The following is a 24674-nucleotide window of genomic DNA, read 5'->3' as shown; positions in this document are numbered from 1 at the left end:
TTAAGAGTTGCATCGACTGGGGAGCCTGACCGCACTTGGCCCAGTAATTCCGTTCCAAACGCGTGAGTACGGTCGGGGTACTCACGCGTCTGGCCGGAGGAAATGCCGGTTTTCAGCATGCACAGCGCATGCGGGGAAAACCGGCATTTCCTGTCCTCTGAACGAAGGGGTTCAGAGGCACAGCGCGTGCGACTGCACAGGCAGCGCGTGCGCAGTGAACTTCGTCGATTTCATTCATGGATTCAGTGAGGGTAAGTCCTTACAACTTACACATGAAAAAAGCATGTGTAAAGTTGCTGCAGAGGCTGCGGAGGAAGATATATTTTATCGTGGAGCTTCTGAAAGGCAATATTTTTGTTTGGGAAAGGGAGGAAAGTTATTTTAAGAAATGCTGAGGTAAGTTTTAAAGTTTAATTTTTTTTTTTAAACGGGTTTTCAGTACTGTAGGTAGAAGGAGCAATTGTGGCTGTGTGAATTGAATTTGCTGTGTTTATTAAATGTGAAAATGACTGTTCTAAAATGAGTAATGTAACATTTCCAACATTTTTAAGAAAGAAACTTTTCATCAGTAACATATTCTTTTAAGTAATTATGTATGTATGTCCGTATATATTCCTTTACGTATATGTATGTATGTATATATTCCTTTACTTATGTGTATGAATGTATGTATTTAATTATGATTTTCCAATAAGTTACTTTCTCTGAAAGTCATAATTAAATACATACATTCATACACATAAGTAAAGGAATATATACATACATACATATACGCAAAGGAATATATACAGACATACATACATAATTACTTGAAAGAATATATTACTGATGAAAAGTTTCTTTCTTAAAAATGTTGGAGTCATTTTCACATTTAATAAACACAGCAAATTCAATTCACATAGCCACAATTGCTCCTTCTACCTACAGTACTGAAAACCCGTTTTAAAAAACAAAAATAAACTTTAAAACTTACCTCAGCATTTCTTAAAATAACTTTCCTCCCTTTCCCAAACAAAAATATTGCCTTTCAGAAGCTCCACGATAAAATATATCTTCCTCCGCAGCCTCTGGAGCAACTGTACTCATGCTTTTTTCATGTGTAAGTTGTAAGGACTTAACCTCACTGAAAGCATGAATGAAACCGACGAATTTTACTGCGCACGCGCTGCCCGTGCAGTCGCACGCGTTCTGCCTCCGAACCCCTTCGTTCAGAGGACAGGAAATGCCGGTTTTCCCCGCATGCGCTGTGCATGCTGAAAACCGGCATTTCCTCCGGCCAGACGCGTGAGTACCCCGACCGTACTCACGCGTTTGGAACGGAATTACTGGGCTAACATTTTACATGTCAATAAAATGAAAAATTTAACAATTGCACGATTTGCCCCCTCGCATCTGCGACTGAGGGTCCAAGGAGGTGCATTGCGCAAGAGGTCATCGTCGTACGCATCCTCACACTGTTCCCTTTCGGGAACTGTATGAAGTGGTGGAAGGATTTCTGGCCACGTTAACGCTCCTTCCGTGACCATAACCATCTTCATACCAGCCATTAGGGTGGTTAGTCCTATGGCGTGAGGGTTTTACGGGCTCCCACAACCCATTTGAGGGGGATGCTTACCGCTACGCAAAAGACCCACTCCGCGCAAAAGGTGACACCCATACGTTTCCTGCGCCTTTTCCCTCCCCGTGACTGGAGCCCTATGCTGCCACTCAAAAGACCAAGCTATCATCTGTCCTTTTTGCGGCGCCTTGGACTTCTCATTATCCATGATGAGCAGGCGCTGCCCCTCCACCTCGTTGAGGAGATTGCTGAGGTCATCATCAGTTCAATTGTGAGTTCTTTTAATGCCGTGAACTGTGCTCATTCCAGCCATTTCACATTGCTAATCGGAGTGGGTCTTTGGCGTAGCGGTAGGATCCCCGCCGCGGGGCCAGACGGGGTAGGGTTTCGAACCCCGCTCCAGACAGTCCCGGCAAGTGGAGTCGGAGCTCCGGCTCTAAATTCTGGGTTGACATCCAGTGGGATATTTGCGTCCGTGGGTGTGGGTGGCCCCCCCTCCTCGTATAGCTTGTGGGAGCCCGTAAAACCCTCCCGCCATAGGACTAACCACCCTAATGGCTGGTACAAAGATGGTTACGGTCATGGAAGGAGCGTTAATCACAGCCATAAATCCTTCCACCACTTCATACAGTTTCCCAAAGGGAACAGTGTGAAGACACGTATGACGACGACGTTGCTAAATAAATAAATGGAATGAAAACATTCTTTCAGGGCTTTTAAAAGTCTTTAAATTGCTTTAATTCTGTTTAAAACTACTTCAGGTTCTTCAAAATAATGTAAACGTTTTTAAAAGTTTATAAAAGTTACCAAAAGCTTCATAAAAATACCAAAAACCTATTTGAAATGCTACTCTGCATGTAAAAATGCTTTGCAGCTTGTGAGAAACATTGGGGGCGTGTCCTATTAAACTGAGACCTCAAGGGGCGTGTCTTACTTACACTGCGCGCTACAGGCTTCGCTCTGGCTGCACTCCTGGGCGGCGTGACGTCAGACGCTGCCCGGGATTCTTCTCTTTCAAAAAGGAATTCCAGGCGTCCCTGGAGGTGAACGGCAGGCGCGTCGGGTAAGTGCAGATCGGGGGCTTGCACGCGCGGCAAGCCCCCGATCCGAATTTCTGCCCCATTGACTATCAGTGAGAACTGTATTGGTTATGAAGGGAATCTGTGTGTAACCAGTACAGAACTAGTATTAGTTACCACTTCAATTTCAGTGAGTTATTATTAGTTACTGGTGAAATCAAAGTTCTTCCCACCTCTGGTTTCTATTCTGCAAATTCCTACCCCCACTGTCAGTTTCCCCTCTTCCCAACCCTTGGTTTCCCTTTGCCTGCTCGCAGGTGGCCTCCTGGTTCTGGGAACCACAAACAAACAAACAAAGACACTCAAATACAGGCGACCCAATCTTTACAAGGTAAATGTAATAACATTTGCATACGCCACATAATCAAATGTAATTTGGTCAAGTATCAGGTGATCAAGCCTCCAGGAATGCCTCCAACCAGAGTTGGCAACCGTAGTTCCTGTGCTGCAACCGAGGAGCATTTGCAGCCTGCTTTTTGACCCCAGGCTTGTAACTGAGGAATGCTCTGCAATGTAGCCTCAAACCTGTGACTCAGGAACATTCGACAGCATGGGATATGGCTGCCCTCAGCTGTAACTTGCTTTTCTTGTGAATCAGACCTTTAGTTGAATCACCACACGGTAACACAGATGAGGTCTGACTATCCTGGCCTATGGAGATGGAGGTGGGCTCTTGTTACAATACATTACATGCTTTAAATGCTGGGGCTTCAATTGGGCCTATTTTTCTGGGCTTCAGAAAAGTCATATTACCTCCCACTGTAACTTCCAATCTGTGCTGTGGTATTCACATTCCGTGTCTTTGGTCTGTTTGGCTACACCATGATCCAGAGGTGTTTGAATAACTGACAGAACACTGCATATGTTAAAACTGCAGTGGATATGGTTGGTATACCAAGTATTATGGCAGCATTTGAGGGTTTGTACATATTCAGCACTTGATGTGTTCAGTGATAGTGGTAAATTCACTTCAAAGGCTACTTTTATTTTGGTTAAAAATAATACAATATACAAGAGACTTTCAACATTAACCAGTTAAATATTGGTGTACTCAAACAATATTTTTAAACTGTGCTAGCTACTTGTACAACTTTTGTATTAATGACTATTGTTGTAACAGCTGTAAAGTTGAAAAAAAATCAGCCTCGACTTCAATGCTCTTACTCGTCAAATAACTTTATGTTCCATTTATTTTTGTTTTCTGATAGTGACACCCTTATAGAACTTATGAATTGCTGTTGTGAGTGTTGAACAGCATCAGATGAACAAAAAGAAGCCCTGTGTGATTGTGAAGCCCAATTCAAGATGATAGATCTAACCACCACTCATGTAAATCAGCACTTAAACAAAGGGAACAATGGACGCAGAATCAGTTGGGTTGGCACCTTTTGCCAAATCCGAAACTGACCAAAGGGTGGGATAGAAGCAGGGCAAAGGCTGGGATCATGGCTTGTGTTCTAATGTTTACTTTGTTGATGAAATTTAGTTGAAAGTCTTAATAACTTATGCTTCCATGTCCTAATCCACAGAAGAAAGTGGTTAAAAAAAAAGACTTCTGTTTTTAAAAGTTGCACATTTCATGTCTATTTGTATTTTTTTCAGCATTACAGTCCAAAACAGGATCGGTGGAAATCCTAGGCATCAGTGGCATTAATTGGCCCACTACCAGCTTCCAGTTAACTCTAGCATGTTAGGGGCACATTCCTTTTATATAGTTCAAAATAGGATGCCGTGGATCCTTATCCATGTGAATCAGGCTTTGTTGTCAACCTGTGCTACAAGTCTCATGTTTTTCTGTAATGGGCATGTCTTTGAGCACGGGACCTGCAGTAGTTGTTGAAGAGAGGCCTGCTGTACATGGGTACTGATTGCTATTTCATTGGATGCAGAGCTCAGCTGCATGTGCCACTGATGCACATTCCACTTGCTTAAGTCTTCATATTATCTCATCCTCCCTTGTTGAATTTCAGTCCATTTTCATTCTCACCCACTTTGTTGGCTTATCTTTCAGGACCATCTAATGATGCACAGCTAAATAGACTGTCTGTCTGAAATCCTAGTGTATAAAGTAACCCATTTGTTGCCTTTTCTCAATCAACTTTTGCTAAACATCCCATTTCTCTAAAGTATACTGAAATTGAATGTTATGTTTTATTTCCTATTCATTTCAATTATTTTTTCAAGTTTTTGCCAAATTTGTCACTGAGTTGCTGAATGAGTTGTGCTAACTCCCCTGTTGCTTGTGACTTCTCCTCCAGGAGTTCATAACGAAGACTAGAGATGTCCTGTTTGATTTCCTTAAGTTCCCCTGAAATACAAATAAAATGTTAGGGAAGTGGTTTCTCAAAATTCAGTTGCATCAAAAAGTATATGAAGTATATAAAATATATCTCCTTGAAAAAAAAAGATACAACACATTAAACTCTATTATCAGAAACATGTATCTCTATAGATGGTTTAACTTTGAAGTGCAGTATTAAGAGGGGTCATATTACAAATGTGCACCCAGATGCCTGGTTTGCATTGCCAGTGGACAAGGTTCCCCAACAGCAGCTCCGTACAGTGATTTACCCCAAACAATCCATTACCTTTTCAAAATCATTTAAAAATACCTCTACAAGAAGACAATGAAAAAAACAATTTGCATTTTTATGACTGTCGGGCTCCTTAGGATCATTCTTTGTTGACTCTTGTGTATATTGCCTTTCTTTTTTGCAAATGTTAAATGTGATTGGTACTTGTATATCTTTCCCGGAATAAACAGGCATTTCTATGCTCAAATGCTCGACTGTATATATCTATTATAAATGCCCCTATTTGTTGATGTTGCATCTTTAAGTGAAAGGCTAAAGCAAGCATCCTGCTTTTACTATAAAGCAAGACAGTGTTTAGAACTACTTGCCTTCATTGACTTCATCATTTTCTCTATTAACCTGTGCTTTCAGCACATAGCGCTTTATCAATCGTTTCATAATTCTCTGCAAAATGTTAAAGAAAAAGTCTTCAATATACAGCGCACTTCCAGCATCCTATGAACGTACATCTACAGCCCTGTGAATGTTTGACATTTTAACATACTCAAGATACATTATGGTTGATAAATACTTGATTATAACTTTTGACGACCCTGATCTACATTCTTTATCTACAATTCAAAGCTGAACTATATGCATGCTCTAACACTCGTGGAATATCTCAGCTGAGAAGGTTTATTAATATCTTCAAACACGATTTTGTGAGCAAAGTAACCTGTCATCAAACAGCAGGACCCTACATAAAATAAAGATAACAATAATAACATTTTTGAAGGTTGGATGATGCAGTAGGTTAGAACAAGTTTTTGCCTTTGGGACCCAACTTTGAATCTAGCCAGACTGCAAGGATGAAAATGTTCTTCTACAAGCTGTAAGGGTCCTATGCCAAATAAGGTTGGGTAATCCCCTGGGCTAGGCCCACTACACAAAACTATGGTTAAGATTGACAAATTCACACAGGATGGAAGAGGTAGTGTAAGAAATGGAAAACTTCCTTGGTGTAACAAGGAATGGTCTTTTGAAATTGGGCCAAGTAGACGGAAGCTTACATAGTATCTGACCTTGTTGCACCTGATTTGAGAGTGCTTTTATGCTGACATGGATAGCCAAAATGGGAAAAAAGTTTCATTTCCAAGCACTGATACCTCTCACCTTGAGCAGAAAAGTTAAAAACTTTTTTTTTTAATGAGGAGCTTAATGAAGGGATCACACTGCATTTCAGCCGAGAAACTGGCCTAAGGTCTGCCCACCTGATAATTGGTGCTACGGGTGCACTCAATCACATAATTAGTTCCCATATTACTATCACTGATTCTGCGGCAGATACATGGAGAAATATTTCCGCCTGTCTCATGTTAAGAAAGGGCAAGAATGCCCTGGAGTGTGCTTCCTACCGACCTCACGGAATTGTGATTACGAGATTTATTTTTCAAGCTCTTGGCAACCTGCCCAAACAACCAAATTGGAAAACTGTCCATCTTTTCAGGCAGAGCTTATGGCCCTGAAATTCTGTGGAAGTTCTTCCAGTCTCTGGCCAGACTTATGGCGGGACCAGTAAAACCCCCGCAGAATTGCAGGGCCTATCTGTGTGAAGCAGTCAGATGATGTTGCATTACAAGATATAGTTGGAAGCACTCTCACCTCTTGAGAATCAGAAGGTGGCGAGGTCAAGGCCCACTGCAACACTTAAACATGTGAAATTAGGTAGACATTTCAGTGCAGTACTGAAGGAGTGCTATACTGTCTGAGCTGCCATCCTTTGGATGAGACGTTAAGCCAAAGCCCCTGTCTGCCAGCTGTGGTTTAGATAGGTGCTAAAGATCCTATGATGCTATTTAAAGAAAATAAGTTTGTTCTCCCAGTGTCCTAGCCAACATTCTTCAACACCACCAAAAACAGATTAAACAGTCACTCATCTAATTACCGTTTGTGGAATCTCATTTTGCTGCTTGCATTTGTCTATACAACCACCGTGATTCTACTTCAAAGTAATTACATGTATGTGAAGCAGTTTGAGACAATGTGTTTTGCAATAAGGGATTAAATAAATGCAAGTATTTCTTTATTTAAAAAAAATTAGGATAAACGAATTATGGTAAATTCAAGCAAGATCATTGTGTTTTATTATTCAATTTATGCTTAAAATATAAGATTGTGCTTCAGATGTTTTTAATTAATTCAAAATAATTAGTTTGCATTCTTGTATCTTACGCAATGAAACATGTGAAATCCAACCTAATGTCTCCCTCTAGAGGAAAGTGCGAGCAATGTAACACAATTGGGGAAATTTACAGTGCCGCCTATACAGGTAACTAACCTGATATCTTGTCGGATTGCTAATAGGCTTTTTCAGACCACAACCTTCTGAACCTCTAGGATTAGATTGATAATGATGACCTAGCTGGAATGGAATTGAATGTAGATTTAATTTGTAATTATGATACTTTGCTTACATAAACCAGATACATAAAACTACATTTCAAAAAACAATTAGTTGGGTGTGAAGAGCTTTGAGATGTCCTTAGTGGCATGATAAGGCACTATAAAAATGCAAGTTCTTCATTATTTACTTAGAACAGAAAACTGGAAATAGGTTTGCAATTAAAATATTATTTTGTAAACAGGTTGAATAGCAATAAGTTCAAATTGTGATCAGGAGCCAGTTTAGAAAGTGCATAATTTTCCAACAATTGCAAATATTTTCAAATACATAAGAATTGCATACATTACCTTAGAATTCAGCATGCCCATTTCAAGGTCACCCTCAGATTTTTGCACCTTGGATTTGCACAAATGTATAAGGCAGATTTTTACTTTTAATATAAAGTAGTAAACTGATTTTGGGCTTGGCACAAGGTTAAACGGAGCAGGCAAGGTTCTCCCTTCATCGAAGTAAGATAGCCAGAGCTTAGCGCGAGCAAATTTCCACTCAACATCTGCATCCTCCTGTGTGAATAAAAAGTGGTAGGTTGATAAATACATTGCAGTTAGACTGTAGGTGATGTAGTGAATTGGCTGTAAAGCATCTTATTTCTGAACCTTACTATAACTAGGTAAGCTCTGGTTCTAGTTATGATGAAAAAACAGTGCATAATATAATAACCAGCTGTGTATGTTCATCTTGGTTATTGCATTTCTTTCATTTAGTGCCAGAACAGTACCTTGCTTAAAGTCATACTTATTTTTGCTTAAATATACCACATATAATGTAACTCATAATTATGTATGTAATACGGCTATGTATAATACCACCTCAACATAATGATACTCTCAGTAACCTAAGTAAAAAAATAATGTTTTATTGAGGGAATCGTGGTATGTGAAGCTAGTTTAAAAAAGTAGTACTAGTGTTACTATTGTTCAAGGTAATGAAAATATCCTCTCTTTGGATACAAGTTACTGTATGATAGACTTGAGTTGTTCCCATATCATAAACTAATTTGTTTCTCCACTTCACTCTTCATCTGAAATATTGATTGGATCATTGCTTGTGCACCCTATTTTTATTGTATGGTTTGGCTAGTTCTCCCATTCTTCAAGTGAGATTGACAAGTAGATTAACCAACTAGTGCACACCATGAACATTTATATTAATGGTGTCAAATTTTGTTTTATAACGCTTCTGTGAAGTGTCTTGGGACGTTTTACTATGTTAAAGGTGCTATACAAGTAGTTGTTATTGTTGGTGTCTTGAAGATCTGGTTCATGGAAATTAACAGGATGGTTTGCAATCTTAAAAAATGTTGCTTTTTAGAACTGCAGCTGATGTCCCCTTTCAGTATGTCCCACCTGTGTCCCAAAGTTTGAGAAGCACTGAGTTAAATCAGACAGATTCTAGCAATTATTAATTTATTGAAATTGATCTCTAGCAGAACCTCCACTGAACAGCGGACTCAGTGACATGTGAGTTGCTCTTTTAAATTCCTTTAACTCCTTAACTGTAGGGAAAAGAATGATGACCATTTGAAAGCTGTTAAACAGTGGATAATGCAGATGGAATTTGGGAGCCAAGTAAAAATAGTGTTCCCAAAACAAAGTGTGTTGTATGCGGGGGCTTCATCTATGCATTATCATCATGGAACATTAGTACTAAACCAGGTTTAAAAAAATCCTGGCTGTATGAAGGCAGGAAGGACATCATTACCATCTGGTCTGTCAAACTTGTGAGTGAAACTTCAGCTACCTCTCAGTATGATTATACTGCAGCAAATAGTTTTCAATAGTTTGTATAACAGTTGTAAAAGATGCATATATTAATTAATTTGAAGCTCGGCATCCAGTAACCTGAAGGCTTTCTTATTAAAATTCTGATGCATTATATCAAGACAAGAATATAAAGGATAAGTTGATTCAGTCAAAGTGATTGCAGTTGAGGGTTCAAATACCAGGAGACACAGTTAACAATGAGAAAGTTAGGAGCTGACACAAAAGTAAGGAAGAGCTTTTTTTTACACAAATGATAAAAGATTTGTCAAATAATTTACCAGGGAAGGAAATTAAATGAATGATATGAATGGGCTCAAAAGGCAACTAGATGCATTTCCGAGCAGGAAACAGATTGAAAGGTATAGTTGGCAATGATAAATTGACCCTTAGTGTTAGGGGGATTAAATATGTGGGGTTACGGGGATAGGGTGGGATATGTGTTGGTGCAGGGGTTACGGGGATCGGGTGGGATATGTGTCGGTGCAGGCTCGATGGGCCGAAATGGCCTCTATCTGCATTGTGGGGTTTCTGTGATTCTGTGATTTCTGTGTGAAGTAGATGAGGGAGATAGCTATCAAAAAGACACAGGCTTGTCGGGCTTAATGAGATTTTCCTGTTGCAGCATTTTCTTTGCCAATTTTCTTTCCTCCTTCTCTCCTGATGGTGTGGCTTCTTGCTAGACCACGCTTCCATGAGTACTGGTCACCTGGTGCTTCACTCAGGTTCTATTCTTCATATGTGAGCTCGACAGTGAGTCTTGCGGGCTATTGCATTATTGGAATATCATTGACAAGACTGATCCTCAACTCATCCAACATTCACACATGCACTCTTTCTGTCAGGTGTCACTGGACAATCATCAGAAACAGAAACTCAGAGATTTTAAGTGCTTTTACACTGGTATTTGTTTAATATGGATCATGGGAAATCTGTGTGTGTATTTATTCCACCATTCTGCTGTTGGAATAGTAGGACCATATTTAATAATATAAACTTTGGGAGCTGACGTATGGATGCCAGGTTCCTGTGATCCAAACAAAAAAAGCAGAAGTGCAAAAGCTCTGTTTTTCACTCCTTGGGCCATAGGCACCAAGGCTAGTATTAGCACTTCTACTGCTACCCCCAGATGTGATCACTACATCAACATAGACTGGCAATCAAACCTGGGATGTTCTAGTCTGGGTCAGTCACACATTGGCTTTACCAACTAACCTGGGTGGGGGGATTAACTAGAAATCCTCAAGTTGACTCTGGTTGGTCTCTTTTTTGGATGGAGTCTCAACCTTCTAAGGGACTTTCCTCTGATAATTGTGACGAATGGTTACCTCTTTCTTTTATAGATACTGAACTGACCTGTTGTTTATTCCCATCATTTTTTTATGCAAGTGGGAAAAGAACTGGCATAGTGCTTATGGTAATTTAATGTTTCAGTTACATTTTGTATGACCATAATAAGAATAGGAGCCATCCATTTGCTGCACTGTACATTTGGCACTGATTTTGAGCCCATGCACACTGTTATTCGAATGAAGTTTTTAAAATCATTACTTAACTTTGAAGTTTTTTTTTCTAAAGAAAAGGCACTAAAACCATACCTCGATTTCTTGATATGAGCTGTTGATCATGGCTATTAGCATATTGAGCAGCACCACCACCATCATAACATTGTACACTCCATATAGAATATACCCTATGTTCTCAATGAACTTGTGATCGTACTTGAGGACAACGGATATCACTTCTGACAAGCCAAATATCGACCAGAATAAGGTTTTGAAACTCTCTTCAACGCTAAAAGAATGGAAGAGAATACCGAACAGGTGATACAATATTAATAATTTCAATCATTTCAAAGACTATTAAACAGCTTTCAGTAAAAATATATCTTCAAAAGCATGGTTGACTACTATATTACATTTTTTTAACAAGAATTTGACCCCACAATTTGAAAAGAAAGCAAAATCTGTGGCATTTCTTTAGACATCAGAGCACAGACATTTTGGTGAGTGAACGGTTAAGCTATAAAGTAAATATTTATTGTTTTAACCAATAACAGTGTGTGAAAAATTGTGCAGTATTGAAACAGCTATTCAGTAACATCATTACAGTATTACATGGGTATTTGAATGACTTTTAGCTGCTGTATTAAGTGGGCTGAGAACCTGTGGGGCTGATACTCCGGTGTAAGTACTGGGAAATGCCCATCGAGGGCTTCTGGCACTGACTCTGCCAAAGACTATAGGGTCAGGGGGAGGTCTTTTAATCTCAACACCTTAGGCAGATGCCCATGTAAACTAAGGCTGCATCTTGTTCATCAACTTGCTAAAGGAGGCCAGGAGTCCCAGAGAAGTGAGCAGACCTGGATTCCCAGGTGGACTCCACATCTGCCATTTGGCAGGCCAGAATGTCTGGTTTCACTCAGCCTACTGGCCTACCAATTCTACACCATGTTGGGGGTGCTGGAATACCCAGCCTAGGATCTCCGTGCCTTCCTATGTCGATGGCTTTGTTTGGGGTGGGCAGAGGCTCTGTACCTTAGAAGGCCATTCAGGAACACAGACAGAAAGTTGGGATCCAGTATATCCAGGTCCCGGCCTAATTGGTGGGACTTCTGCCGCAGTCCTACTGTAGTTATTGAAGGGCTGTGGATTTTCAGCCCAAGTGTGTTTCATATCCAATCTGATATTGACAGTCTCTAGTATTCTAATCTAACGGTTAATCCAAGTGGCATATGCAGAGTTTCAGAAAGAGGGAAATTGAACTGGATAATTATTTTTTAGATAATTGTGCTTGTTTCTAACCCCGGACTGCTTTTTAAACTCACTCTTTTCCCCCCAGAAACTTCTCTGGCCCCAATCATCTACATTTAATCAATCTTATATAGTTCTTATTTTTTTTTTGGTGAGGGAAGAGGTCTATTAATGACTAAAGATTTGGGTGATTTGAACCTTACCCTATTAAAATGAAGAGTGGGTGCAGTTTTGGTATTTGTAAGAAACATTTAAGTTCAGTCATCAATGAAAAGCAGTATTGTTTCCCATTCTAGTGGTTGAACATTTATGTGTTTTTTTAAAAGTTGCTGCACATCAAATAATCTACACACCATAGCACTTTCTACAATCAGTTACAGCCTGGTTGTGGAATCAGAATACATGCAGCAGGTAATTTAATTCTGTACTCAGAAAAGTACAGAAATCATAATGAGATTTTAGCATGCTTTAGAGATGATGACATGAGTCGAATGATATAATTTAGTTTGATGTAACAAAAAAAAATTTGCTAAACCGAGTATCTTTGATGTTGGACAGACATGTTTTAACCATTACGGAACTCTGGAAAAGTGGAAAAAATATTCATTTGCATTTTTGTTTAAACAAGCGTCTCCTCATTTTCAATAATGTGATTTCTTACAGAGAAGTTCGCGAATCTTTCATGACTTAATTATTAATTAATATTCTAACTTTGGTTTGATCATTGGTAAGTCTACATTTGGAATATTATGTGCTTATTTGAGCACCTGACCTTTGAAAATGCAATGATTAATTGGAAATATTTCAGAGAAGTTCTTTGGGAATTTGGAAAGAGTGTGAATTTCTGGTAAGTATTGGATAAGTAGAAGCTGTAAAAATGGAAATTTAGTTTAATATTTTGATTTTAACCTAGGGCATTAAAACTTAAAAAACTGTAGTTAACAGAAGCTGATTGCTAGTGGCAGTTAACTGTCAGTCAGCTGTAGGTGTTTGTCTTGAACAGGCGCTAATCACCAGGAGCAGGGGAGCTGAGTCATCACTTGTAAATTGGGTGAGGCTCCTAGTGTATAAAAGTAAACATTTCCGCAGAGCACAGAGCGGGATTAAATGGAATGGATTTAATTAAATAAAACAAGGTCATATAGGGATGGCAGTGCAGGTGGTGTGCCGCAACTGCAGCATGTGGGAGTTTGTGGAGAGCATTGTGATCTCGGACAACCACATTTGCAGTAAGTGCCTGCATATTAAGGAACTTCAGCTCAGGGATGGGGAGAGTTACCTGGACACTTTGATCCAGGAGGCAGTCACACCCCTTAGGTTAGGTAGTGGTACAGGTCTGGTTAGTAGTCAGGGGCAGGAGGGTGCGACTGCAACTCAGGCAGGTAAGGGGACCCCAGGTGCAGTGTTGGAGGAGCCTCAGCCTTTGCCCTTGTCCAACACGTATGAGGTTCTTGCTGCCTGTGTGGATGAGGGAAAAGCCTGCAGGATGGATGAACAGGCTGACCATAGCACCATGGCGCAGGAGGCCATTTAAGTGGAGTGAGTGAAAGGGAATGTAGTTGTGGTAGGGGGCAGTATAGTCAGGGGGGGTAGATACTGTTCTCTGCAGCCACAACCGAGAATTCCGAAGGTTATGTTGCCTGCCAGGCTTAAAGACATCTCCTTGCGGCTGGAGAAGAACTTGGAGTGGGAGGAGGAGGACCCAGTTGTCATGGTCCACTAGGAACCAATGACTTAGGTAGAACTGGGAATGAGGTTCTGCTGAGGGAGTTTGAGGAGCTAGGATCCAAATTAAAAGCAGAACCTCAAAGGTAATAATCTCTGGATTGTTACCTGAGCCACGCGCAAATTGGCAGAGGAACAAACAGATCAGAGGTTTAAATGCATGGCTCAAAGAATGGTGTGGGAGGAAGGGGTTTCAGTTCATGGGGCACTGGCACCAGTACTGGGGAAAGAGGGAGCTGTTCCATTGGGACGGGCTCCACTTAAACCGGGCTGGGGCCAGTGCCCTGGCGAACCAAATAACTAGGGCAGTAGATAGGGCTTTAAACTAATGAAGGGGGGTGGGGGGGGGGGTGCAGGAGGATTCAGGAAAGAGTAAATTTAAAAGCAGCGAGAGAAATGTCAAGGCCCTAGAGCAGAGTAGAGTTTTGGGTAAAAATAAGCAGAGTGGGTCAGGAAGGGACAGAGAGAATAACAAAGGTAATAAGGCATCGGTGACTAAGGTGACATCAGGGAAAAAGAGAAATAAGTCAAAGCTAAAGGCATTATATCTGAATGCATGAGGCATTCACAACAAAATAGATGAATTAATAGCACAGATAGAAATTAATAGGTTTGATCCAATAGCCATTACGGAGACGTGGTTGCAAAGTGGCCAAGGTTGGGAACTAAATATTCCAGCATACATAACTTTTAGAAGGGATAGGCAAAATGGAAAAAGAGGAGGGGTAGCCCTGATAATAAAGGGTGGGATAAAGACAGTAGAGAGAAAGGATCGTAACTGTGAAAATCAAGAAGTAGAATCAGTTTGGGTGAAGCTAAGAAACATTAAGGGGCAGAAAACATTGGTGGGAGTTGTTTATAGGCCCCCAAACAGTAGTTATAATGTAGGGCAGAGTATAAATCAGGAAATTAGAGGCACATGTAACAAGGGTAATACAGTAATCATGGGGGATCTTAATCTACATATAGACTGGGCAAACCAAATTTGCAGTAATAGTGTGGAGGGCGAATTCATGGAATGTATGCAAGATAGTTTTCTAGATCAGTATGTTGAGGAACCAACTAGGGAACCGGCTATTTTAGATCTAGTATTGTGCAACAAGAAAGGGTTAATTAATAACCTTGTAGTAAAAGAGCCTTTAGGGAAGAGGGACCATAATACGATAGAATTTTATATTGAGTTTGAAAATGACTTAGTTAAATCCGAAACTAGTGTCTTAAATCTAAACAAAGCAAGCTAAGTAGGTATGAGGGGCGAGTTGGCTAAGGTAGATTGGGAAGCTACATTAAATGGTATGACAGTGGAGCAATGGCTAGCATTTAAAGAATTAATACATAATTTACAACAAATATACCTTCCTTTAAGGCACAAAAACCCCACAGGAAAAGTGGTCCAACCATGGCTAACAAGGGAAGTTAAAGATAGTACTAGATCAAAGGAAGAGGCTTATAATGTTGCCAAAAAGAGCAGTAAGCCTGAGGATTGGGAGGATTTTAGAATTCAGCAAAGGAGGACCAAGAAATTGATAAAGAAAGGGAAAATAGAATGAGAGTAAACTAGCAAGAGACATAAAAATAGATTGTAAAAGCTTCTATAGGTATGTAAAAAGGAAAAGATTAACAAAAGTAAATGTGAGTCCCTTACAGGCTGAGACAGGAGAAATTATAATGGGGAATAAGAAAATTAAACAAATACTTTGGGCTGGATTTTACCAGCCCTGAGGAGGTGAGTTTGGAGGTGGGACTGCTGGGAAAATCAAAAAGAATGGGAGCGGATCCCAAACCCACTCCCAACCCGCCTCCAACCAATCTTCCCGGGAGTCAGGTCCCCGATATGCGCAGGGACCTGACTACTAGTGGCGGGAAGAGGATTATAGCCAATTAACTGCCTGTTAACAGGTAGTTATAAGGCAGTTAAGAGGTTTTTTTCCCATTTTGCAACTTCTGCTGCGGCCTTCCCAATGTCGGGGAACCCCGCCAGGGTATGTGAGGTGTGCTGTGGGTCTGTTGTAATATTTATGTAGAGATGACAGCTACAGAAATGGTGTAAAGGATGCAATGGGACACTGGTGAGTATCAGAGGTAAGGAATTGTTGCAAAAGTCATTTTTAATTTGTTTAGATTTTTCTGTAGGTGACAAGCTTTGAAGTGTTTGTGTGGCCTCACCTCATTGGGAGAAGTGACAGATCGCTTCTGTACCCTCACCTGCAGCTGCCATCTGTTTTATCCTAAGGAGAGAGTCATTGAAGAGCCTGGGGGCAAGGGCTCACCTTTGTACAGTGATTGTCAGTTTGACAGCACCTCAATGCTGTCAAACACTGACAAATCATCTGCCAAGAAGAAATGGTACATGTCCCTTTAAGAAAACCGGCAGATGAAGTGTCATCAATTGACGTCATCTGACACCAGCTTTCCCTTAATTGGCCAGCAAGCCCACAGGATGGACTTAACATAGCGCCTGTGCATCAGACATCACTGGGGGCGGGACTAGAACCCAGAAGGCAGCAATCCCGCCCCCAACTCATCTCAGTAAGTAAAATCCAGCCCTTTGTGTCTGTCTTCATGGAAGAAAACGCAAAAAACTTCCTGGAAATAGTGGAGAACCAAGGGTCTAGCAAGAATGAGGAACTGAAAGAAATTAGTATTAGTTAAAAAGTAGTACTGGAGAAATTAATGGGACTGAAAGTCAATAAATCCCCTAGTCCTGATGGCCTACATCCTAGGGTTTTAAAAGAGGTGGCTATAGAAATAGTGGATGCATTGATTGTCATTTTCCAAAATTCCATAGATTCTAGACTGGTTCCCGCAGATTGGAAGGTAGCAAATGTAACCCCATTATTTAAGAAAGCAGGGAGAGAGAAAACAGGGAACTACAGACCAGTTAGCCTGACATCAGTAGTAGGGGAAATTCTAGAATCTATTATTAAGGATGTGGTAACAGGGCACTTAGAAAATTATAATAGGATTAGGCAGAGTCAACACAGATTTATGAAAGGGAAATCGTGTTTGACAAATCTGTTAGAGTTTTTTGAGGTTGTAACTAGCAGAATAGATAAGGGAGAACCAGTGAATGTGGTGTATTTGGATTTTCAGAAGATATTCAATAAGGCTCCACAAAAGAGGTTATTAAACAAAATTAGAAACATAGAAGATAGGAGCAGGAGTAGGCCATTCGGCCCCTCGAGCCCGCTCCGCCATTTAATGAGAGCATGGCTGATCGTCCAAATTCAGTACCCTGTCCCTGCTTTCTCCCCATATCCCTTGATCCCTTTAGCCTTAAGAAATATATCTAACTCCTTCTTGAATATATTTAATGAATTGGCCTCAACTGCCCTGTGTGGCAGAGAATTCCACAGGTTCACCACTCTCTGGGTGAAGAAATTCCTCCTCATCTCAGTCCTAAATGGCTTACCCCTTATCCTTAGACTCTGACCCCTGGTTCTGGACTCCCCCACCATCGGGAACATCCTTCCTGCATCTAGTCTGTCTAGTCCTGTTAGAATTTTATGTTTCAATGAGATCCCCTCTCATTCTTCTAAACTCTAGCGAATATAAGCCTAATCGACCCAATCTCTCCTCATATGTCATCCCTGCCATCCCAGGTATCAGTCTGGTGAATCTTCGCTGCACTCCCTCCACAGCAAGAACATCCCTCCTCAGATAAGGCGACCAAAACTGCACACAATACTCAAGGTGTGGTCTCACCAAGGCCCTGTACAACTGCAGCAAGACATCCTTGCTCCTGCACTTGAATCCTCTTGCTATGAAGGCCAACATACCATTTGCCTTCTTAACAGCCTGCTGCACCTGCATGCTTACCTTCAGCGACTGGCGCACAAGGACACCCAGGTCTCGTTGCACTTCCCCTTTTCCCAATCTATTGCCGTTCAGATAATAATCTGTCTTCCTGTTTTTGCCACCGAAGTGGATAACCTCGCATTTATCCACATTATACTGCATTTGCCATGCATCCGCCCAAACACCCAACCTGTCCAAATCATACTGGAGTTTCTCTGCATCCGCCTCACAGCACACATGCCCACCCAGCTTTGTGTCATCTGCAAACTTGGAGATATTACATCTAGTTCCCTTGTCTAGATCATCATTTATATATATTGTGAATAGCTGGGGTCCTAGCACCGATCCCTGCGGTACCCCACTAGTCACTGCCTGCCACTCGGAAAAAGACCCGTTCATTCCAACTCTTTGCTTCCTGTCTACCAACCAGTTCTCTATCCAAGACGGTACCTTATCCCCAATCCCATGTGCTTTAACTTTACACGCTAATCTCTTATGCGGGACCTTATCAAAAACCTTCTGAAAGTCCAAATACACCACATCCACTGGTTCTCCCTTATCTATTCTATCAGTTACATCCTCCAAAAATTCCAGTAGATTAGTCAAGCATGATTTACCTTTTGTAAATCCATGTTGACTTTGTCCGATCCTGTCACTGTTTTCCAAGTGCTCTGCTATTACATCTTTTATAATGGACTCTAGCATTTTCCCCACTACCGATGTCAGACGATAATTCCCCGTTTTCTCTCTCCCACCTTTTTTAAATAGTGGGGTTACATTAGCTACCCTCCAATCCATGGGAACTGTGCCAGAGTCTATAGAATTTTGGAAGATGACCAGCAATGCATCTACTATTTCTAGGGCCACTTCCTTAAGTACCCTAGGATGTAGATTATCAGGCCCTGGGGATTTATCGGCCTTCAATCCCGTCAATTTCCCTAACACCATTTCCCTACAAATACTGGTTTCATTCAATTCCTCCCTCTCATTAGATCCTATGTTCCCCGACAACTCTGGGAGATTATTTGTGTCCTCCTTTGTGAAGACAGAACCAAAGTATGTATTTAATTGGTCTCATTGTGGTGATCTCATTGAAACATACAAAATTCTTACAGGGCTTGACAGGGTAGATGCAGGGAGGATGTTTCCCGTGGCTGGGGAGTCTAGAACCAGTGGTCACAGTCTCAGAATAAAGGGTCAGCCATTTAGGAGTGAGATGAGAAGAAATTTCTTCACTTAGAGGGTGGTGAATCTTTGGAATTCTCTACCCCAGAGGGCTGTGGATGCTCAGTCATTGAGTATATTCAAGATAGAGATTGATAAATTTTTGAATATTAAGGGAATCATGGGATATAGGAACAGTGCAGGAAAGTGGAGTTGAGGTAGGTGATCAGCCATGATCTTATTGAATGGCGAAGCAGGCTCGAAGGGCCAAATGGCCTACTCCTGCTCCTATTTCTTATGTATGAAAATGTGATTTCAGGACTTGGACACAGGGGCGCGATCTTGCCAGCCCTGGGGAGGCGGGTCTGCCGGGAAAATGGCAGAATCTGGGGGCGGGTGCCCAACCCGCCCCCAACCTACCTCCATGCCATCTTCCCAAGAGGTGGGTAGCCATCCCATGCCAGGTCCTGTCTCCTTGAAAGCGAGAAGGGATTAAAGCCTGTTAACAGGTAGTTAACAGGCAGAAGATAGGATTTTTGCCCTCAAGTATGGGCTCCCCGAAGGCTCCGAAACCCGCCAGGTCAGCGAGGCGAGTAGTGGGTCTGCGGGGGTTGGGGGGGTGCAAAAGTGTGGTGTGAAGGTAAGTGCTGGGTGCAAAAATGGAGAGGTGAGTATCTGAGGTAAGTGCAACGTGTTAGTAAGAGTGTACTTACTGACGTAAGAAAACTACTAGGCACTTGGTCTAAGCGTTAAACAAAGCTTTAATCAACTGTTTTATAACATGGAGGTCTAGTTGTGTCCTTCACTAGTTCCTGTTAAGAATGTCCTGCGCAAGCTGGGCCCATGCCCGAGTATTTATACTCTCCCTGGACAGCGCCACCCGTAGGCCATTCAGTATTATTTCATAAGTCTTTCTTTCATGAATGACTGATTCATGTCACTTACCTTTGTTTGTTCCTGTAGGCTTCAGTCGGTGTGTATGCGGAGAGTCTCGTATCTCCGCGTTGGAGATGACAGATGGCCGTTGCATTCTCCAATGCAACAACCATCTCATTTCTGCAAAAGAAAGCTGTTTGATGAGGTCTTGAATTCAAGAACTCATCAAACTACAGGGAATGTCAGTGTTTGACAGCTTCACAGAACTGTCAAACGAAGACAATTCATCTGTCAAAAATGTTTGACAGATGAAATGTCATACATTGACGTTCTCTGTAACCGGCTTTCCCTTAATTGGCCTGCTAAGTCCGCTGGGTGGGCTTAACAAGGTCAATCAAGGGAAAATAGCGTGGATTGGCCAGAAGTTGTTGGAGGCAGGACTGAAACCCAACAAGTGGGAGTCCCACCTCCAAAAGCTCCCCATTGGCAAAATCACCCCCTAAGTTATGAAGTAAGACCCACAGAACTGAATTTGTTTTCAATTAAGAAACAATGATTGAGAGATATGATTAAAATTTTGTAAATGTTTACAGGAATGATAATGTAGTTGAAAGTAGATTATGTAACGTCGACTATGAGTACAAGAAAACGTGAGTATCAAATTTGAGAGACTTCAAGCAAAATTTCAAATTAAAAGGAATTTTACACAGAGTAATAGTTATGTGGAATACACATCCAGCTAAAAAAGAGCTGAATTAATATCTAAAGGGTCTGAGGGTTAAAAAGATGGAGATGGATGAATCTCTTGTGGATCATGATGGCTCCTCAGCTGCTGTAACTGTGGAAAAGTCATAATAAAGAAGGCAATTGGTGCAAGATGAATGATAGAACATGATGATGCAAGGTTAGATCAGTATTCTAGAGTTTTCCTCAATTTATCTTGTGGGGCATGGGGAAACATTGTGGAACCACTTCTCAGGAGATGTCACAGTGAGATGTTCATGGTCTATAAGGAGTGGGCTTGATGGGCTGAATGGCTTTTTCTTGTTCTGTTTTTTCCTATTCCTAGTAGATATTCTAGTCATTGGATTTTTTTTCTAACAGCAAGACTTTTGAAACATTTTATCTTCAAGGTAACGTTGGTATTTTACTAACATAGCAATTATTCTTAGAGTGGGAGAAGAGGGACTTTATCTTCCCTAGTTTACAGAACTGGGATCTATTGGCAGTTACAAACTGGTTGTTTGTACAATAAGTCATACACAAATATGTGGTTTAATGAATACCAATAAGTAACAAGCAGCAATGCCTGAATTAAAAAAAAAATAGGTAAACTGGAATTTCATTTGCATTTTTGAAATGTTTGCCACTTTTTTAGTGGAACAAATTTGCACAGAAAATAGCCAAAAATGCTTATGCCAGTGCTCATCATATCATTGCATAAAGTCTGTTCCTACTGTACAAAATAAAATATATTTTGAATTGGGAACCGTGCATTTACTTACGTTGTAAAGGCTGGATTATACTTTGCTCCCAGATAGTATGAATAAAGATTGAACATTCCAATCATGAAAGCAACAAATACCATAATGAATATGACCATGAACTTGAAAATGTCTTTCACCGTCCTTCCAAGGGAGATCTGCAGAGGACCAAAGCTTTCATTTGCTGGTAGAATATACGCAATTCGGGAGAAACTTAACACAACAGCGATTGCATAAAGTCCTTCTGATATGATTTGTGGATCAGATGGAAGCCACTTGTTCCTAGCTGGGAAAAGGTGAGGGAAAAAACACATATCTCCTGAGAAATACATCCTGGAGCTGATAAAGAAATAAATATGCAAGTTAGACAAAGCTGTGCCACTGTATATAGTGCCTTTTATTTTCATAATTAATGTGGAAAAGATTAGTACCGTGGCAAAACTTTTTCTGAATCCATAGTGCCTCTTTTCCACTTCTTTGCAGCTTAGTAAATTTATATTGAATCAATATTAGTATCTCTATACTCAGAGCGATGAGAGAGATTTTCTTAGTTTATGAAATATCTCCTATGTGCTGGAAAATGAAAGTTTACTGACTTGGATAAAAATAAACTTTTTTTTATTGAGCTGTGGTGTGTACTGCTGTTGCGCTGTATGAAGTTGTGTTGTTGATCATAATTCAAATACATTTGAAAAAAATGTTAGTGTCACTTAGAGCAGCCATAATGGTTCGGTTGGTAAATGTGCTGCCTTGTGTGGAAATGAGCCATACCAGGGATTCTCAAACTTTCTAAAAGCCTGACCCCACACCTGCTGAAAACAACCAGGAGGTTGTTGCTTGACAAAGCAAAAGAAGGAAATGTAATGGATTAGTGAACCAGACTGTCTGATCAAACAAAAATAGTGCCCTGGTGAACTGCACACACTTCTCTCTCATACTGCGAGGATTTTCGTCTCTCTGCCATAGTGAGACTTGGACTACAACCTAAAAGGCACAACTGTCTCACGGTTTTCTCTCTCTTTCTCACAAATGGGGCTGTTCGTTTCTCGTAGGATCTTTGGTCAAATTTCATAGTCTTTATATGCTCAGATAAGACAAATTTCATGGTACATGCACAGATTTAAAAGTGCATTCAAAATGTAAATATACTTTAATTGATCTCCTCTGGCAATGGATAAGAACGAGGTCAGACTCTGATGTGATGTCTCACATGATTGAATAACACAAAGGCATTAGTCTACATGACGTGTGCCTTCAGGCTATTTCACCACGTGAAGTATCACAACTGAGCCTGATCCTGTCCCCACTTGGGGCCTGAAAATCCAATTAACTTACTTTTAAAATGTAGTTACTGTTCACAAGATACAAGATAATTACAGATGAGGAAGACCATTCGGCCAGCTTAGTTCATCCATTCAGATGCACCTTACAGTGCCCCCATTGCAGCTTCCAATTATTTCTTTAAATGCACCCAAGGTTTTCACCGCTACCATCTATTGGGAAGTCCATTCCAAATGCTGATCACTCTCTGCATGAATCCCAAGGTTACCTTTTACTAGTTTGAACCTGTGCCCCCAATTTGATTGAAAGTAATATTCCAGATTGACCATTTCCATACCATTTACTATTCTATATACCTCTAGAAAATCACCTCTCGGATGCCTCCTTTCTAGTTTGAAGAGCCCAAGATACTCTCTTAAATCTTTCCTCATAACTCAGACCCTGACCTCTGGGATCAGCTTCATGACTTTTCTCTGCACTGCCTCCAGCACTTGAATGTCTCTCTTGTTTCTTGACGAGAAGAACTAGACACAGTACTGAAGGTATAGTCTGACCATTGTACCGTATAGTTTAATCATGACTTCCTCAGACATCCAATTGCTTTGGCTATGTAGTTCAACATTCTATTGGCAAGGTTGATTGCTGCTTTGCATTGGCTGGACAAGCATCAAGCTTACTAAGCCACTCCTATGTCTTTTTCCACTTCATCCATTGCCATTTCAACACCATTCATGGAGTACATGTGTTGTTTATTTTCAATCTGCGGTTTAAGTACAGTCGGTAAATACGGCAGCCAATTTGCACACAGCAAAGTCCAACAAACAGCAAATGAATGACTGATTAGACAATCTGTTTTTGATGGTAATGGGCGAAGGAGGAATGTTGGCCTGGACACCAAGAGAACTTCCTGTTCTCCTTTGAATAGTGCTATGGATTCTTTTACGTCCACCTAACAGGGCCTTAGTTTAATGTCTCATTCCAAAAATGGATTATACCACAAGGTGGCACCCTCTAAGCATGTAGGATATGTGGATAGTTGGAGTCGTATAAAAGTTAGCATGTAAGTGATACTAAACTGTTTAATATGGAACAAATTAAAATTGAATCAAAGGAAACATATGATTTTCAGTTTTCTGAAGAATGAAAAAGTTTGAAGTGGAGCATTTTATTACACTTCATGCCAATGGAGTACAGCAAATAAAATAAGCCAGAAGTTCAACTTACCATAAGTGAAGTATGCAACCTCTGGAGGTAGTGATGCCTTGGAGAGATCACTGGCTTTTACATACATATCTACATATAGTTGTGCTTCAGAGGCCTTTAGAAATGCCATAAACCTTGCAGTGAATGAGGCAACAAAGATAGACAACATCCCAAAATCTAGAATGTTCCACAGATGCATGACATATTCTTTGGGTCCTTCCACCCACATTTCTTTGCATTCTGTCCATATCATACCTGAGAGCAAGAAATTTATCTTTATTAAGAGAGGTCTGACAAAGGTTGAGTAACTAAATCCAAATTAACCACTGAAATACTTCTATTGAGAAATAGAATCGGGAGGGGGGGGGGGAATTTTAACCTAAAAAAAACCGAGTGGGCTGGGTAGTTAAAGTGTTATAAATCTGAACCCTGACCTGAATCCGTCTCCAACCCGCCCACTTCCGGTTTTAACAGAGGCGGAACGGGGGTGCACAGCCAATCTGTTGCCAGGAAGCGGGTCGTCTATTTAAATATTTTAATGAGGCTGGAAGCCTCTGCTTTAACCTTCATGCTGTATTTAACTTTAGCTGGTCGGGTTAGGCAGGCCTCGCGAAACCCACCAGCTAATGCAAAGCGAGGGCTGCTAGATCCAGGAGGTAAGTGCCTTTACACTTTACAAGGTAAAGGTAAAATTTTCCTTTGTGGGGACAGGAGGAGCAGGAGTGATCCTGTGGGCCCCATGAGGAAAGTTGCAACCTCCTCCGTTTGATCTCGCGAGATCCTACCAAACCCTCCCCGCGACATACCTGCTTGCTGGTGAGCCCTCTGCTGCCTCTGGCCACCTGAACTTCCAGCTGCCCAGAACTTCCACTCCTGCCCGCCGGCCAGCTGCCACTTTTTGCCCATTTCAGCTGGGTAGCTGACTGACGGCATGCAGATGAGGCCCAGGAGGTAAAATACCCTGGGCCTGAAATCTAGCCCTGCGAGTGCATTTTGCATCTGCCCCGAACTCGCTG

The 24674-nt window shown here is 41.0% G+C and overlaps 1 protein-coding gene across 1 annotated transcript in view; it reads right to left on the bottom strand.

Moving 5' to 3' along the window:
* Window positions 1–3607: 3607 nt before the first annotated feature.
* The window catches only part of LOC147114049 (short transient receptor potential channel 7), a 164579-nt gene continuing 143512 nt past the window's right edge, over window positions 3608–24674 (bottom strand). Inside the window, exons 5-11 of the mRNA XM_085995598.1 lie at window positions 23680–23913; window positions 21196–21460; window positions 10973–11168; window positions 7902–8117; window positions 7489–7572; window positions 5540–5615; window positions 3608–4945 (exon numbers count right to left, since the gene is read on the bottom strand). Of these exons, the coding sequence (XP_085851724.1) occupies window positions 4809–4945; window positions 5540–5615; window positions 7489–7572; window positions 7902–8117; window positions 10973–11168; window positions 21196–21460; window positions 23680–23913 (1208 nt within the window). The 3' untranslated portion in view covers window positions 3608–4808. The remainder of the gene's footprint in view (window positions 4946–5539; window positions 5616–7488; window positions 7573–7901; window positions 8118–10972; window positions 11169–21195; window positions 21461–23679; window positions 23914–24674) is intronic.

Source organism: Somniosus microcephalus, chromosome 8 (assembly GCF_052327205.1).
Source record: "Somniosus microcephalus isolate GS21.2 chromosome 8, FLI_Smic_1.0, whole genome shotgun sequence".
Taxonomy (NCBI): Eukaryota; Metazoa; Chordata; class Chondrichthyes; order Squaliformes; family Somniosidae; genus Somniosus; species Somniosus microcephalus.
This window is presented reverse-complemented; position numbering and strand designations above follow the sequence as displayed.